Source organism: Antechinus flavipes, chromosome 5 (assembly GCF_016432865.1).
Source record: "Antechinus flavipes isolate AdamAnt ecotype Samford, QLD, Australia chromosome 5, AdamAnt_v2, whole genome shotgun sequence".
In the NCBI taxonomy this organism is placed as follows: Eukaryota; Metazoa; Chordata; class Mammalia; order Dasyuromorphia; family Dasyuridae; genus Antechinus; species Antechinus flavipes.
In genome coordinates, this window is record NC_067402.1 from 60,951,033 (window position 1) to 60,970,321 (window position 19,289).

Here is a 19,289-nt window from a genome sequence, read left to right on the forward strand (position 1 = left end):
GAAGTTGGGGTAAGCAATCTAGATTTGGGAGTAAAAAAAAAAAAAAAAAAGATTTAAATTTACCAAGAGAATGTAGAAAAGAAGACTGGGTGGTACAGAGGAATTTGCCCTGGGTTCAAGCTCCAGTTCTTCCAGTGACTTGCTTTGTGATTTAAGACATAGTATTTTACCTCTGTGAATCGTTTTCTTGTATGTAAAATGAGAAATATAGGCCTAGGTAATCTGCAGAGGCCTCACCAGCTTCAATATATCATGAAATCGATAAGAAATAGACATTTGGTAGGGTAGGGCTATTCACAGTTAGGAGGAAGAGGAAGACTGATCACTAAAAGCAGCTGAGGCTTATTTAGGGAAGTAGGAGAATAAAGAAAGTGAAATATCATGGATTAGACAGAATTGTTCTCCATTTTATATCTTCACTGGAAAGCCACCTGAGATCACAGATTCTAGCTCACAACTCTCGCTTCTCTCCCAGCAGCGGACATATTGTTCAGTGTACAGTTGGGGCTCAACTCAATCAAACATATGCAAGATGATTTTCTGATTCCCCGAGTCTATGAATGAGGTACTCAGGTAAATTCAATGGATGACTTTCCAATGAGTAAAGACTCTAATAATTTACCTCTAAAGTAACATTTAAACAGGTTAGTGTTAATATGTCAGATGGCCAAAAGAAAACAACAACAAACAGCCACTTCACCTATTCCACACACCTAGAGAACGTCCTGAGAGCATCTTACACTTTGGGTTTCTAGTGATTTTGTCTGCTCTCCTGCCACACTATTTCCCAGTTGGTTGGTCTATGTTCTTCATTTTCTTATGCTCCTCCCCATTACTTGCCCTACAAACTTTTGGAAGGAGAAGAAAGGCTAGTAATATGTCTCTAATTTTTTAAAAGCTTCCTTAATGTATGGTGCATATATGGAATAATTACCAAACCGAATCTAATGATGCTATAAAATTTAGATACAGATATAGGTAGAATATTTTTAGACAAAACTAATACTGACATTTTTAGATATACCAACTTGGGAACCTGGGAGTATGGTGTATTCACTTTACCTACAAATCCACTCTCTCTATATATATTTTTAATAATAGATTATTTTTCAAAGAGGAAATGTGGAGATAGCAGAATAATAGACCACAAAAGAGATGGAGTTCCAAGACCTTGGATCTTTAGACACAGCTAAATGTCTAGCAATTATTACCTTAATAGGTCACCCAAACTCTTTCCATAACTATGTGGTAGGGGCTTGAAATTCTATGATTTAGGTATCTCCTATGCCCAATGGAACTGTGAATATGAGAAAGAGAGTCTGAAGAAATTCTTTTCACGGTTGATATAATTATGGCATAAGAAAAGCACATAATCAATTTATAATTTAAATCAAGAATGAATTCATGTAATCCAGCAAATCAATTTTCACAATAATCTAGTAGAACAATCTGTCTTTGAGTCATTTTTGCTATTTATTTTCCTTTTCACAGTGTTTCTTTTCCTCCCTCATCCCATCCCCCAATTTATATTTTTGAATAATATACGACAAATTAACATTATACACTTGCTTTTCCACCAATGGCAAAAATATACTAAACATAGATTAAGGGAAACAGTGAATTTTTAGAAGCTAGAGCTAAAATTTATTTCTTCTGAAGTTTGAACAAGTTTTTGAGTCCCTTCCTGGTCCTCCCTCCCCAACCTTGAGAGGAAAAGTATAAAAGGAAGAATAATGAACACTGTATTCGTTGAAATTTACTAGAATATGTAATCATGAATACAAGTGAAATGTTAATTTTAAAAAAAACTTTAAAGCTTTGATGTCAGTCTAAATTCCAGCTCCAACACTCAGAGCTACATGATCCCACTAAGTCATTCTGGGGCATCACTTTCCTTATTTTACAAATAAGAGGTCTGGACTCAACCTTTCAAGTCCTTCTGGCTCTAAATCAATGATCATGTGTTAATTGGTTCTAATGTTCCAAACAGAATAACACAATCCAAGAACATTTTAAATACTAACAGCTTTTTGCCAACTGAGTAAAAATCAAAGCCTTTAAATACCATAAAAATACTAAAAAAATCCACCAAATAAAAAACTATAAATATTATGAAGATATTACATATTTGTTTAATTAGCTGATTTAATTTTAAAAATCTGTTCCTTTAATTTGCTGGTTAAATGCATATTGATCCTTCATGTTAAGTGCTATATGGAATCCAAAGTCATTGCTTTCATGGTGCTCATAGCCTTGATATAAATGAAACCTATTAGGGGAGTGTTTAAGTTGACATAAATTTTAGAAAATTACATATCAGCTTACTTCATCAGAACATGTGGAAAATGACAATGAAAAGCTGGCCTGAACTCCTAATATGGGACAACTTTAGAACTCCCAAGTTTTCAGACGGGGTCAATATACATTTTCACTACTCCTGAAGTAATGATATCTACTAACTCTCCATAAAAATTATCAAGTGATGACACAGCTTGTGGGATAACCTGTTTATAAATTGTCAAAATTCATTTCTATTTTTCTCTCTTAATATCATTTAATCCATCAAAATTATTAGATTTTTTTCAATTTTACTTTAAAAAATACATTTCAATTCAGCATTTGGATGTGTGATTTAATTGTTTCAACAATCAAAGATTTGATCTTTTTTAACATTTGATCCAAAAATGGGGATGGGAGGGAGCAATTTTTTAGTATGTACTCTTATTTATACTTACCATGATCACATGGTAGTTGATGCCAAACTAAAGGGAGTGGAGTTGTGAGGCTGGGAGGAGCTGTTGTTATAGTGGGCACTTGAGAGGCGGATGTAGAAATGAGAGCACAAGCAGGACTATGTGCAATATCATGGTCAATGCTAGGGCTAGTCAGCTCATCTACAAGGTAATATGCAACAAATTAGCAAAGAAAATATTCTATTTTTAAAAATGGAAAGTGGAAGTTTGACCACTGGACAAATTGTCAAAACCCATTTAGATAAATATTTGATTATTTTGTCAATGGATTAGATCAGAAAATGTCACTGAAAAGGTTTCTACAACAAATAATGGACCTAATTTGACCATCAACAAAACTTTTTTATTAAGAATTGGTAAAAATGCCTTCATTGACATGTCTACAAAATTACTGATTTATATTTGCTATACTGAAAGATGCACATACTGACTCATTTAGCTAATACAATAGAAAGACTTTGAAGTTGTTATCAGGAACTTACTCTAAGGTTTTAAGTATAAATCCCTTTATAGGATTATTCTTAACATTAGGATAATTTAAAGATTAATATCTGTTTTTTACAAAGACAGATTGCATTTTATAAAACTTAAAAATTCAAAAACTTTTGCATAAATTAGTGATTTTGTAACAAAGTTTAATAAATGAATGAAAGGCCATGTATTAAGAGGAAAAATAAACTAATATCAGAAGAATTATATGGCAAATAATTTGCTTTTCACAAATTTGAAACAAATGCTGTAATTTATTAAGACTAGAGCTATTATATCACAAATTATATGGTTATGAATTTTACAGACCAATTTAAAATTTAAGGAAAAGCTATTTTTAGAAGTATAATATAAAACAGAAAAAAAGGAGAAAATTCACATTTTAACCAAATTAACTGATCGACAAGAATTTATTAGCCTCTCATTACTGCTAAGAACTGTGCTATGCTACATACTTGGGAGATACACAGAAAGGCAAAAATAGTCTTTGCCTTCAAAAAACTTATTTTTTAATGACTGGAGATACTTAAAACAATTATAGAGGCTTATTACATTTATGTAGCACTTGAGAAGTTACAAAAAACTTTTACATACCTACATCTCACTTGTTCTCTACAATTCATGGCATGCTAGCTCCTTTTACAGATGAATAAACTGAGATTTAGAGAGGTAGCTTGCCAGGGTAACACAACAAAATTAATTAATACATAACAAAGACAAGAATTGAATCTGCTTAAAAATTAGTCTAAGAGTTTCATTAAACAACACAAGCAGACTTTTGTAAAAATCACGGCCAATCCAAATCTCTAAAGCTACTATTAGTATAGGTACAGATGGAACAGCCTTTTTTCAGATTTTAGATATAAAAATGTGTATTTATAACTAAGAAGATATACTGGGGCATAGTTATACATTTAATAAAGAGAAGTGTATACTTTATTATTGTAATATATCATTCCTCTGAAAAACTTTTTAAAATTGAGTTTAGTCATCTGATAAATATGCAACTTTTCAGAAACTTCTTGCATAAAATAAGACATTTCCATTTTTTACATGTCAAGTAGTCAGAATTTAAGTGAAAAGATCTAAGGATTTAGGGAATCAATGATTTTATATATATATATATACATATATATTTAAATGTATGTATTTTTAAATGAAAATAAAAATAGCTATTTTGCGAACTGTTCTTTAAAATTTTATAAAGAGAAACATGGTACTTGATAGCAACTGTCATCAGATAGCTTACTTCCCCATACCAATACTTTTTATGGTAAATTGGTGCAAATCGCAGCGCTCATTAACAGTAGAAAATAGGTCATGTGGAAATTACCTCCTGTATCTACATAACTTACAAATGAACAGAGCACAAAATAATTTTGTGCAACTGCTGTAAGATGCCTATAGTGTCTTTTGATAAAGAGTATGCAGCTGCCCAAAGCTTGAAATAATGAGCACCAAGCAGTTAGTTTGTGTATAAGAGCAAATTTGGACAACTAACTGTGTGAGCAATTTAAAAGTTAAACCATGTTAAGGTATATTCAAGGGAAAAATATTTGCCAACTCTGTTTTTTTTTTTTTTTAAACTAGTTTTGACTTTTTTTTCCCACTAATTAAGCAGGAGCAGTATGACAGACACTACCTAAAATCACTATTTGGCTTTGGAAAACATGACATTTTGAGAAGAACCAGGAGATCACTGTATATAGCAACAACAAGATTATACAACAGATCAATTCTGACCGACATGGCTCTTTTCAACAATGAGATGATTCAAACCAGTTCTACTTGTTTAGTGATGAATGAAGAGAGCCATCTACACCCAGAGAGAGAACTGTGGGAACTGACTGTGGATCACAACATAGCATTTTCACTCTCTGTTGTTGTTTTATTTTGCTTTTTTTTAAATTGGTTTGATTTGATTTTTCTTCTGCAGCACAATAATTGTATAAATATGTATGCATATATCTGATTTAACATATATTTCTACCATGTTTAACATATATTGGACTACTTGCCATCTAGGGGAGTTGTGAGGAAATTGGAACACAAGGTTTTACAAGGGTTAATGTTGAACTGTCCATGCATGTTTTGAAAAATAAAAAGCTTTAATAAAAAAATTTTAAAAAGGAAAACATGATATTTTTACATTAGGCTTTCCATTTGACATACATTTAGCCTACTAACTTTAGGCTAAAATTTCCCCAAAATCTGGTTTACAGGTTTACCCCCTAAAAATATAATTAAAAAGTCCAAAAAACAAAAGATTAGTAAAAAGCACTCTGACAAATGGAAACTAACCTAAAAATGAAACCATGATCATGGATAATAAAAAATTAAATCATCTTTCTTTTTTTGCTGAGGCAAGTGGAATTAAGTGACTTGCCCAGGGTTACACAGTTAGGAAGTATTAAGTGTCTGAGGCCATATTTGAACTCAGGTTCCCCTGACTTCAGGGCTGGTCCTCTATCCACTGTTCCACGTAGCTGCCCCTCATCTTTCTTAAAATAATCTAAAACTGTTTTACTGTGTTTTACTTTAATGACAGATTAGTAATAGTAACAGGGTTCTTGTAAAACTTGTTACCTATTAAAATAGGTAAAAATAATCATTTTTTCATTCATTTATTCACTTATAAATATTGAGATATGTACTTAGGAAACATTATATATTTCAATTAGGTGATTTTACAAAGTGCTTTTTTTGGGGGGGGGGGGGGGCCCTAAGGCAATCGGGGTTTAATGACTTGCCCAGGGTCACACAGCCAGGAAGTGTTAAATGTCTTGAAACCACATTTGAACTCAGGTCCCCCTGAATTCAGGACTGATGCTCTATCCACTGCACCACCTAGCTGCCCCTACAAAATGCATTTTAATGAATGATTATTGTACACAGCTCATAAAGAAGAATACATAGGAAAGAAACCTATTAATAGTTTTTAGATTATTCATGACAATTAAATTATGATAGGTTTAGCTCTTCTCAACCACACAATGATCCAAAACAATTCCAAGACTTGTGTTAGGAAAAAGGTCATCCACATCCAGAGAAAGAACTGTGGAAACTGAATGTAGGTCAAAGCATATTACTTTCACGTTTTTGTTGTTTTTTTTCTTTCTTGCAATTTTTCTTTTACAACATGACGAATGTGCAAATATATTTTAACATGAATGTACATATATAACCTATATCAGATTGCTTGCTGTTTTGGGGAGGGAGGGAGAAAAAAAATTGCAACTTAAAAAAAAAAACTGAATATTGAAAACTATTTTTCATGTAACTGAAAAAAAACCACCACTAAATGGGGGGTGAGAAGGGGAAAGACGAACAAGAATATTACACATGATCAATCAAGAATACAAGTAGTTTTTTAAATGTATCAAATACATTGCAGAAAAATGTTTTTTCTGAAATAATATAATTGTACTGTGTCAAACTGTCTTGTTGATTTAATGTGTTTTAATTAGTTAATCAGTTAATTTGGTAAGGATATAAAGTAGGTATTAAAGAGAAAAGTATAGTGTATTTTGATTTCTCATTCTGTTTTGGTATATGAATATGTTATTTTCAAAAGAAAATTAAAAAGCAAAAAATTTAATAAATGACACAGAATATGGTAGGATAAAATTGTAGGATAAAATGGAAAAACCTGAATTGTTTGCCTAAGGCATCGCACAAGATCATTTATTTTTTATTCTATCTTAAAGTTAGCATCATCTGTTCTACTGAATGTATATCTAATGCTAAATTATGGTAGTTTGAAAGAGTTAACATGTATGTTAAAGAAATATTTAAGATCTGAACAATAAAATAATTAAAAACTTGTTCATGTAAAAAACAAAAGCATTTTTGTGATTCATAAACATTAATTTGATAGTGGTATATTAGATTTATTCTATATTTATATTCTATACTTGTTATTTACTTTTAAACTTTGCAATTATTTAAAAGAAGCTTTTTTTAACTGAAGCAAAGAATGATGCATTTCACATGATGAGTTATGAATTTAAGTCAAAAAGAGTACACTACAGATATGTGTAATAAAAACTAATAAAAATTTAGATTTTTATCTTTTAAAGTATAAATACAACAATTTGAAATGGATAAAAGATCTAGAAAAGAATATTTTAATCATAAAAGTCAACAAATATTTGTTGCTATGTGCTACTACGTGCCAAACACTGTGCTAAGTACTAGGGATACAAAGAAAGGAGTCAAAACCTTTTAAGCAAAAGGCTTTAGGAATGCCTAAAAATCATGAACTCTCTTCAGTATATGCTAAAAATCACTTAAGAAACATGCAAAAATTGGCGAAGCTTACTTTTACTTTTGTCAAAGTACATTCTTATAGAGTGGGTATTCAGTTATTTGTATAATCAACTTTACTAAGAAAATATGGTAAATCCCAAAAGTTTTAATTCTTGTATGAATTCTATTCTCGTTTTCCATTTCTATGCTACTCTAACTCGGGGGAGTCCCCAAGTCCAAAGCATAGATGACTAACTAATGTCACCATCATGTACAATGGTAGAGTATAAGATGGCACATTCAAAAGCAGGGGAGCATAATGATGCCAACTCATACTAAGCAGAGGAGTTTTCAAAGTACCGAGAACTACGATTAAGGCAATTATTATTTCCATTGGAACTTTCCCAAAATCACAGAATTGAAGAGCTGAAAGCAGCCCCAGTGGCCATAGTCTCCACAAAAATACACCCAAAAGTGCTGCCAAATGCCCCAATTTCTGGGCAGCAGCTCCATTTGTGGACAAGTTTTTCCTGATCTCGAGCTTCAATGTAGTCAGGATAGGTTAACTACATACAGAAAATAAGACAATCTTTCGTAACCTTTGACTTTATAACATCTTCAAGAGCTGCTTTCACTCCCTCTTAACCAAGAGTTCTTTGGTACCTTCTGGTGGTTCTTGATATTTGGGAAAGAAAACCCAAGACATGACTATTCCTCTTCTGTAACTGAGCTATTACCAAGCTATTTCTGGTATATTTTATAATGAGGTCTCACTGATCTCCAAAAGGACATCACTGAAGATTATACATATTGTTTTATAGTAGTAAAACAAATGGCTTCATCTGTAAAAACAAGATAATTGAGATAGACACACCCTTCCCAAATGATATTTACAAAAGTCTTTATATTTTGCATATATGAATAAGTTCCATGAAAAAAATAGTTCCAGAATTATGTCCTCTCTAAATTATTGTTAAATTACATATATAAGCTTATATATGTAATTTAACAATATTTTTGTATTTTGTAATACCAAACAATATTTTTCCATGTGAACAGAGGACACAATTTCTTTAATTGAAAGTCCAAGTTTTCTCCAATCTTAAATTTATTCCAAGAGTATATATCTCTTAACACATTTCAAGATCCAAAATGGTTCCATGGAAAAATGGCCAGAAACACAATGAGATAATGGATGACCTTTCTCTCTCTCTCTCTCTTTTTTTTCCTTTTAACACCTCTATCAAAAACAATTGCTTCCATTTTTATGTACCCAATTAATTCAAATATGGGTATATAAAATTTATATCTCTATTTAAAGTACATAATAAAAGCCTCACTGCCTAGAAGACATTACTTAAATTAATGTAATTGTTGACTGAAAATGCTTTCAACATCTTTTTTTAAGCAGAAATAAACATATAGACCTCATGTTCAACAAGTCATAATAGTGTAGAGCAATTATAAACCCATTATAGTTTGAAATTTTTGCATATGTATGGGGAAAAAATAAAAAGAATCTGAATTAAAGAAAAGTTCATCTAATTTTAAGACTATACATGGATAACTTTTAATGACCCTAAATCAAATTTTCCTTAGTCTTTTTACAAAATATTATTTTCTTCCATATACTATATAGTACTACCAAGTTACCTACATTCTACACATTAAAAGGACACAAGTCATTAACAAAATGTACCACAGCATTGCATACTATAGTGAGAAACTGATTAAAAATATTTAAATTTGTGTATTCCTTCTACTTCAACACTGGATTTTATTTAACCACCAGCCAGTAACTGTGTCAAAGGAAAGCAATAATACTAAAAATCATACTTCATTATTTTATTTATAAAATACTCACCTCAACCTACAAGAATTACACTTATTATATTTAAATAAATTTTCACAGAAGAAATTATAGTTATAAGTTAATTCATCAGATCACTGCCTCTTTTTTTCATAATTTCACCCTTTGAGAATAGATTCATCCTACTATTTATATTATTCATCCTACTATTTAAATTTATTCATTAAACAAATATTTACTGAGTATCTATGTACAATATGCACTTATTTAACTATCACCTCTGTCAGTTAACCAACAAGGAATTCTCAAGTACAATGTGCTCACACACTATGCGACATAAGGAAGAAACAAAGCTAGTTCTTCCACTCAAGGTGCTTCTGTTCTAATAAGCTTCTTATTTGAAGAACTTGTCTCTTGGCATTCAGTCTCTCTGCTCCATCTTCCACAAAGTGGCATGATATGCTATAGCACAGCTGTCACCATATCAGTCTTCCAATCAAGAAACTCTGATGGGCTCATGGACTGGAGTCTTTAGGATGAAATACATCTTAAGTCCTTCTGGCTCCAGTCTAATTTTCCAATGCTCTTTCTCAGGTGCTCTGTGCCAATGTATGCAACATCCTATCTTCCATTTTGCTACCTTTGCCCAGATTTTCCTTCATATCTAAAATGTTCCCCCCTCCTTTTCTTCTATTATCACTGCCAGATCTTTCCCAGCGTATTCTACAGATAAGGAAACTGAGGCAAACAGGATAAAGTAACTTGCTCAAGGTCATTTAGCCAGTAAGTGTCTGAGGCTAAATTTAAACTCAGAAAGATGAGTCTTCCTGACTCTAGGCCCAGCCCTCTGTCCACTTTGCTAGAACTATCTCAATAATAATATGGAACCCAGAGTACCCAAGTGCCACCTTACTAAATCCCTTGTGGACAGCTAAATCACTTCTCGCGTTTTAGCTCCAATACCTATCATACTTTCTAAAATACAGAAGGCACTTCATAAATGCTTATTGATTAATTCTTCTGTCAAATCATCAACACATAATATGTGGTAATAGATTTTATGTTATTTTTATTGTTTTTTATCTTACATTTGTCATTTAATTTTTCTAAATTAAACTGGGTTTTCCCAATTAAACTCTAAGTTCCATGAGTAAGAATTTTATCTGCTTTGGCATTCTTCACATGGCCTAGCAGAGTACTTTATACACATTATAAACTCAATAAATATGCTAATTATTTTAATGTACTTCCTTTAAATCAAAAAATTTAAATTTTTCCAAAGATTTGTTAAAGTGCAAAAAAAACAAAAACAAAAAACCTTCGTTATGGAATGTGGCTAACATTTTCATGGTATATCTAACACAGTCTTAGGAAGCATCATTTCTCAGAGATTAGAAACTCCATGAGGGCAGAAACCAGTTCATATTTTTGCTACTGTGAACACATTGTTCTATCAAAAGAAAATAAGTAAAATATTTAAAAGTTACAGCAATATAATCAAAATGAATATAATATGAAGGAGCCATGAAAAAAAAATTTAAGGTACCACCATGATGATATGGGATTAAATCAACATTTGAAAAGAATTTAGTCTGTAGAGTCACTGTATCAATTTTATATACCTTACAGCTACAGCTGTTAAAGCTCAGAAAACAGTTATTTTCACCAAAGTCCTTGATGCTTTCAAAGGTTTGAAACCAAACAGAATTTTTATCAGTAGAAACACATTAAAGAAGGTGCATTATCACCATGTGTTTTGCCACTGCATCCCAGAGAATATGTTACCTTTCCACTTGGTGTGCAACTGAAATCTCTTATACTCATTGTCTCCCCCATGAGAAAGTTAGCTCCTAAGACTTAGAAAGACTCGTTTGTCTTACCATTTTATTTGTGTCCCCAGTTTTTAGTACAGAGCTTTTTGCACATCATAGTAAGCAACTAAAAAATGCTATTCCTTCTTTCCTTCTTTAGCATAGAATAAAATTCATTTCACAATGTGAAAGTCTGCATTGTTAAGCTGAAAACCTTGATACTAACATAATTTTAAAAGGCAAGAATATGGTGCACAGAAAGAATTGGGAGAAATTTCTGGAAATTTTGAGAATATATATACATAGAAGTAGAAAGCTCTGTAATCTATGGATCAGAAGTAATGAACTGTATGTTCTTGTTATCTACTGACAGACTTACAAAGAAGACACCTACATGATCCCATTTCCTACCTTGAAAATGTCTCAAAATACTTGGGTTATCAGCCAAATGACACTATGAGAATCATTAATTTTGGTGAAATGTATTTAAACCAGAGAGCTCACCTATAAATGGAATGGATGCCAGGGAATCACCAGGTGGGCTGGAACTTGATGCTTTTCTTTCCTCGATTCTCTTGATGTGGACCTCACGACGTGCATCATTAGGTAACCAGCAGGTAGTGTCTGATGAAGTCTCTTGGTCATTTACTGCCAAGATGTAAGACTGGTGCCTCAAAGGCTGTGGTGTTTGGCGTCCAGATGGAGGTTTTTCCCTCAGAACCACTGTTTCTTTATTCTCTAGAGAACTTGAAGGTGGAATTTCAGCTTCTTGTGAATTTTGTTTGATAGATGGTTCCAAATCATCTGAGGGTGAACAGCTTTCATTTATCTGAAGTCCAAGTTTGGAAGAAGATGAAGTGGGAGACTTCCCCGCATCGACAATGTGGTCTGGTGCACTTTCAGCACGTAATCTTGATTGCTGATTTAATAGATTGCTTGAATATAAGTGATTTACTGGTCTTTGGTCTCTGATAGTAACAAATGAGTTCTGATTAAATGATGGTTTTGCCACATATGCAGAAGGAGATTTCAAAGAGTTACTTCTGACTTTTACCAGAGGTGACCTGTCTTGTGAAAGACCTCGAGGCAATGATGTTCCATAAGTACTTTGAAAATTTCTATTTGATTGCAATACTTTTAAGTCTGGTGAAGCTTTCTGAAACTGAGACCCAGATCCCATTCCTCTACCACTCACTCGTCTACTATCTGAATTTAAAACACTGGGAGCCACAGTAAAATTTGAATTTCGAAGAGACTTATGAAAGTCTTGCTGCCTGGATCTTTCGTAGATACCTCGTCTATCATCCTGTTCTGTAAACCCAGTCCATTTATAAGTCTGTTTTCTATCTCCATTTGAATCAGACACAAGGCTCTCCGAATTTACCTTTTCTGACGTGTCACCTTGCCCGCCAAGATAATCCCATGAGCGTGTCCTGTGGCTCCTAAAACTAACAGATGGGGAGGTGAGTGCCCCTTGAGACGCACTTCTCGGCCAGTACTTCATCAGCACAGGATCCTCCAGTCGTTCCTGGGACACACTACGCTGTCGGATCTGAACAGGCTGAGGTGCTCTATCATGAGAAGTGCTCCTCCGGCGTGTCTGCCATGGAGTGCGATTGGAGACCACCTGACTATAGTCGGTTGTGTTCTGAGAAGCTGCTCGCAAACTATCTAGTCTTTCTTGAATCGTCCTACACCCCATGTGCAATCGTCTGTTATCTATGTACTCTTTGTAGGTTTTATAGTTTTTCCAGTCTATATGTTGATGAGAATTTGGAGAATAATGATTAGTAGAAACAGAGGGAGTATCCACTGCTTGAGGTCTACTGCTTGAGATTCCTTCTGGATGTCCCCCATAATTTCCAGATTTAACAGAAACTCCAGAAGGCTCTCCTGATCTTGACACTGGAGTCGGATGAATTAAATGGGTAGTGGGAACGGAAGAGGATGGCGACAGAGTCCTGTTCGTTGTTTTTAAAGAAGTCTGTTCACTGATGCCGTACCTGACCTCTTCCGTTCTGTGGGATGGGCCTGTAAGGTTATTTCTTCCAGATGACAAATCTACAACCTTCTCAGAAGGCACAATGACAGTCCTTACAGTTTCATTGCAAACACACACTGCTGTGTTGGACTTTGCAACATCTGGAGGTGAAGGAGGCACTTGGACTTCCATTCTGTAGGCCCTGCCAGGCTGGGTTAGTGCTGGAGGGCTGACCGGCTGTTTGCTCAGCGAAGAGTCAGAAGGAGCTACTTCCACGGGCTGTGCCTTTCCTGAAGTGGACGGTGATAGCCAGGGATAGCAAATAGGTGGTGGCTCAGGAATATTGTGGGCATTGCCACTATAAGCTTCATTCCCTTTCAAGTAGGCATCTTGAGAATATGCCTGTGAACAAATGAAAATAGGGTGTTATCTAAAATTCCTAAAAATAGCAATAATTTCTACTTGTCGTGTTTACTTCAACAGACATAAGACCACATTAGTTAATGATTCAATTTAGAGGAAAAAACAGTTCAGAAACCAAGTGAACTGTAAAATTTACAAGAATACTAAAGATTCCCTCTTTTTTACAATATTTTGGTACATCAAAATCTTTTCCCTTATTTGTTACAAACTGCTTCTAAAATTCCCCTACTTAATCTTCTTAGTGCTGTTGGGATTCTGACAGGTTAAATAGTTTCATAATAAATCCCAAAAGTCAGAGGATTCTTTTATCCTTGTCAGATAAAAGAAAATGAAAATATTAAAAATTCTAGTTATAGAAATAGAATATTTTCAGTGAAAAAACTTTTTGAAATTATATCTAGTATCTGCTATTATTTAATTTCTCAAAATAATGCTATAAGTTAAGTTTAACAAATGGGCTAATAATTTTACATAAAAGGAAAAAAATGAACATTTTTAGTATTAAAAACATATGGTGAAAACATATACAATCCCCAACCTCAGAATAATTCAAGTTAGTAAATTATTTCCCTTCTTACCTTATGGTGAGCTAATAATGCATAAAAAGAAAATCTGATTATATTTGTAAATTTCATTGATCTCCTTATCTTATAAAGGTGTCACTATTAGTAAGTCATGCATTCTAATTTTTTTTAAATAATTTAAGACATCATTTAGAGATGTTTAAAAAAACTTTATGATAATTAAAATGGAAACAGAGACCCCACAACACAAAGCTGGACAATGCAATAAAAGCTTTAGTTTTTGTTTACTCAGTATTTGACAATTAAATGTACTATTTCTTATATTAAACATAACATAGCTTAATTTAGAACCAATGAGTCTTAGCTTGGCACTTAAGCATGCTGTAAAGCAGAAGTGCAGTCATCAACCTAACAGCCCTTTACTGAGGGGCTAAAAGGAGGGCGAGGCACTCAAAAACAGATGTACTAAATACTACATTCATCACTAGTTAAATTTATTTAAGATATGAAAGAAAACAACTCTCTTTCTCCCACCCTCCAGCAAATAAACATCACAAGCACATATTGCACATTAGCAAGGTTAACCATAAGGAGGGATTTCTGTGAACATCTAGTTCAGTAACTTGCAGGTTTAATAGACTGTATATTACGACAAATCTACAAAAAACATGCCTTACAAATAAAGGAAATGGCTACTGTGCATTTCTTACCAGTGCTGTGACATCCTTTGTAAACTGTAGCTGGCAGAAAATAGGAAAACATAGTAAAAGCTGCTTACTGATACAAAGACAGAATTATGTTGTCATATTGGTGCTAGAAACAGCAAGCTAAAAATATATGTAGACTGATTTTCTCTGGAAGGTTCCAAATGAGGCAAAGGGGCAGTAAAGCATAAAACCCTTTAGCGATCCTGTAAACACCTGTGTCTCAGGCTTCTCTTGGCTTCTTGCTTGATTTCCCTACCACTGTAGAAGCAAAGCACATCTTTGCCACAATTCCTTAATACACATTTTTCTTCCATAGACACGGTGCTTTGGTAAATGTGCTACAAAGCTTCCCTTCCACTAGGGCAACATTGCTGTCTCTCATCTCCCCGGAGCTTCTACCGAGCTCTGCTTCCACATGACGAAACGAATGCTCTATTATGCATTTAAAACAGTGCAACCCCCCTCCCAATAAATCTGAACATAAGCAGGAGCTATCAGCTGACCATGGCTGCTTTCATACTATATTTCTAAAATAGGGAGAGATGATAATCCTGAAGATATAACCTTTGCTTATGGTTTCTTTAAATATATTTCATTCAGGAAATAGAAGCATAAACTATCACTGCAGTACATTTCAATAGAATAGCCCTCCTTCCATGAAGGACTATGAAAAGAACTAAAATAAATATTTAATTTTTTTTTTTCTAAATCAAATTTGATGAAGTGAAAACTCTAAAAAAGAAAATAGTTCATTCAAGAAGCAGTAAGAAAGTCAAATAATGTGTTTAAAAACAAACTCTGGCCAAGCAACAATATTAAATAAATTTATTTTAAAGTTTTAAGGTTTAAAAAAGCAAGCAAACTTGCCTTCTAGTCTAGGCCCACATTTAGCTTTTTAAAATTAATTCCTATGATACATTTGAATATTTATGTATTATTTAAAACACAATTTTTTTCCAAACAGGAGAAAATATTAAAGCTGATATATTCAGAAAAGAGATGTTCATTAAAATCACTTAAAACTTAAGATTTAGGTGCCAAATATCTGTCAAGTTTTAAGGGATTACTCAGGGCCTAAGATGAACCTACTGGAGAAAAACATCTGGACAAGTCACTGTATGTCACTTCTTTAGATAGCCCTAAATGTATTAGCTGGGCATATTAGCAGCAGAACTACCAAAACTGCCCATATCTGTAGCTTGGGCCAGCAAAATAGAATATTTAAGATCCTACCAGAGGAAACTCAATTATTATTTAGATACTAAGTAAACAGTACCAAAAGATAACTGAATTGGAATAACGTAACATTCATAAATTATCTTGGCTTTGTCTGAAATTGTTTTGGGTGAACTGTTCATTTACAATCACAAAAGTGATGAAATTGTTTCAGGTAGCCTTTTATGGGACAAAATCAATAACTGTTGGAATACTAAATCAAAGGTAAGGTAGTAAAAAAAAAAAAAAAAACACTTTTTAAATTTAGCATTTTTTACCCTATTTCTACTTTGTCTCCCTAAAATTTTCTTCATTATCATAAATTCAATAAGTGTGAAAGGCCTATGTTTTAAAAATAAAGCCTTAACTAATGAAAATATAATAATAATCCCTTACTTAAATCCCACTGATAAGGGTTTAATATGGAGGGGGGGTGAGAGAGGGAGGAACACCAGTATATAAAAGGAAAGGTTGTTAACTGAAATCCTCAGCTAGAAATAGAATTGTGAAAAATTGGCTAATTGAATAAAATATTAAATTTGGACAATGATTAACAGTAACTGACTAAAATTGTTCATCAAATAAAATTACTTTATTTCCTTGTAAACAACTTTTTAAATTAAAATAACTGGTCTCGACTATAATTATATGCAAAGTTATTGGGGGAGGGAACCCCCCAAAACCCTAATTAACCTTCTACTTTAAAAAGTTCTCCCCATCTCTTACAAAAAAGTAAAATAGTTAAGTAAAATTAATGGAGGGACCTCATCTGAAAGTTCATGTAATATTTCTTATTAAAACAGGCAGGAAATGGTCCAGATAAGAGAAAATTTTTTTCTCTTTCTCCTACTCTCCACCCCCAAATTGGGGGGGAAAGAGAGAGGATGGGACAAAGAAATTTTTTTTGATAAATATGCAGAATCAAGCAAACTCAAAACATATACACAAAGACACATGTATGTATGTTACATTCCACACCCTAAATCCATCACCTCTCTGTAATAATTTTCTGGAATGAATAGTTGTACTCATCACAGCAAATTACATGATAAATATCTTAATTAAAACTCTTAAGCAAACATCAAGCAACTGTTTTACAAGATAATTATGAAATTTTCACAATCCTCACCTCCAGCCTCTCCTTTTCTAGGTAAGACTGTTCCATAAAACTTTCTAAACCAATTTTTGCTTAATAGGTCCTTCACAAGCAATGACAAAATGAATTAAGTCTACACTTAATTTCCATGGCCTTTTTAGGTAATTCTGCTACATTTCAAATGATTAGCCAAAAACTGCAAGAAATGCCTCACAAACAAATGAAAACTTAAGTTCAAATTGTGTTTCTCAATTGAAATAGTGTACACATTAGTATTTTGAAAGTAAATACAAAATATATTGAAATAGTTAACGATAGCTTTAGCTTTGTTAGTCAATGAATTCATCTAAACAGTAAGCTCAGACACAATGATATATTTTTATGTGTTCTGTATAATTTTAGCACAAGAGGACTTCACAATAATAATGATTTAAAAAAAAAAAAACTTAAAATCACTAAGCATTTAACATAAAAACTGCCTAAGGCAACTGAGAGGTAATTTATTTTAAAGGACATGGAAAAGTATTTCAAATATATAACAAAATTTAATTCACAATTACTAAGATATGTAGAAGTAAAAAGTATTGATAGGTCTTATACATCTTAAATTAAAAAGTGGTATATATGAGTAATGATCTTACATAGTAAATTTTATAATTTTTAAAAATAATTTATCATACAGCTTAAAACAAACCAATACATAGTTCAATAAAATTAATACTTAACTGTTCTTTAGTTCAAATAACTACAGAAATTTTATTTCTTGTAACAAAGCTTCTCTCTGAGCTTCCAATGACTATCCAGAACTCCTTTCTCTAAACACAACCAATAAACTTAACTGAAAATTTAAGTTTTAGTCCCTGCAGCCTAATGTTAATTCAATCAAAATTTGTAGCTCTTGCTCATCAGGCAACTAACTGTTGGGGCAATTCCCTGAAATTCAGAAGATTCTATCTTCCACTCCCTGTTACCATAATTCCAGTTTGAGTAAAACTGTAACAGTTCATAGAATCAGGTATTGTTTATTATTTGGCTCAATGGTCATATACAAAGAGGTATCAAATAATTAAAATAACAATGAATATGATCCCTTTACAATAATGTTCAAATTGGTAAAGGAATTTGCCTCTATCTTTAGTCTTAAAAAAGGGATAATGTGTCCAATCCTACATGAGAAATTTTCTTCAGATATACAGCAATTACATTGGAATTTCTGTGGAGAAATTCGCTGGTGCAGTACTGTGGGGACATGCCATCATACTGTGTGGAGCCACAATTCTTTGAGAACAAATTTTTTTAATCTCCATTATCTTTTTGATTGATATTATTTTTAACATAATGAAATTGTGTTCTATTCTTTATAGATTGGCCTCCTTTATATGTCCCTTCCAAAGTTTTCAGGTCATAGAGCCACATATGCATAACTCACTCTTCATACCCATCCCACTCCTAAATTCTTATGAAATATTTCCTTCAGTCAACAAATTTTATTATGAATATTAAATTGCCAATGTTTTTATATGATGACTCAAACCCCAGTTTAAAAACAAAGCTAAAGTTAAACCAAAATTAAAAACGTTTTTGCTTAAGACATTTTACAGCAGTGTCAGGATCACTTGGAAGATTCCAAAAGATCAATGGATTAACAATTCAAATTTAGAAGAAAAAACAAAAAACAAAACTGCTGCTCAAAAGCAATTTAAGGGTTGAGGATATGAGCAATTCAGAGTTTTGATTTCACTGGCAATAGAACTCCAGATGAAGACAATCTTTTTGCCAATGCAATTAGACTTAAGTGTCTAATTCTAATATATTAGGGAAACAAATGAAGAAAATGAGAAGTTGTATTAGTCCCCAGAGTCTTCCTGACTCTGAGGTAAGCTTCTCATTATACCAGGATACCTCTCTGAAAGCAAAATTATATATATATATATATATATAGTTATTTAAAAATATACAAAGATTTTCATTTAATAGTTGAAGAATGCCTCATTTCTACATATGTCCAGCTCTAGAACAGTTTACATAAAATATGAATTACATGTTTTTTCTAAGGCTGCTCAGATCTCTTCATCAAAGCTAGGATTCAGCTATGAATGGGGACCAAATTTAAAGATGGAGTTTTCTTTTAGCATTTTTATACAGATGTCTTTGATAGAGAGTATTCTGTAATTTACTAGAAATAACTCAACACCATTTTTGCAAAACTGAAAAGTACTACAAAACAAAAAT

At 32.7% G+C, this 19,289-nt stretch overlaps 1 protein-coding gene across 6 annotated transcripts in view; it reads right to left on the reverse strand.

Annotated features, from left to right (window-relative positions):
* Positions 1 to 19,289, reverse strand: part of ARHGAP21 (Rho GTPase activating protein 21) — a 144,850-nt gene that overhangs the window by 33,868 nt on the left and 91,693 nt on the right. For 3 of the 6 annotated variants that reach the window (XM_051961180.1, XM_051961181.1, XM_051961178.1), the window contains exons 8-10: positions 14,750 to 14,779; positions 11,616 to 13,494; positions 2,736 to 2,894 (exon numbers count right to left, since the gene is read on the reverse strand). In XM_051961180.1, coding sequence (XP_051817140.1) covers positions 2,736 to 2,894; positions 11,616 to 13,494; positions 14,750 to 14,779 — 2,068 coding nt within the window. The remainder of the gene's footprint in view (positions 1 to 2,735; positions 2,895 to 11,615; positions 13,495 to 14,749; positions 14,780 to 19,289) is intronic. The other 3 variants (XM_051961179.1, XM_051961182.1, XM_051961183.1) reach the window with 3 other exon arrangements.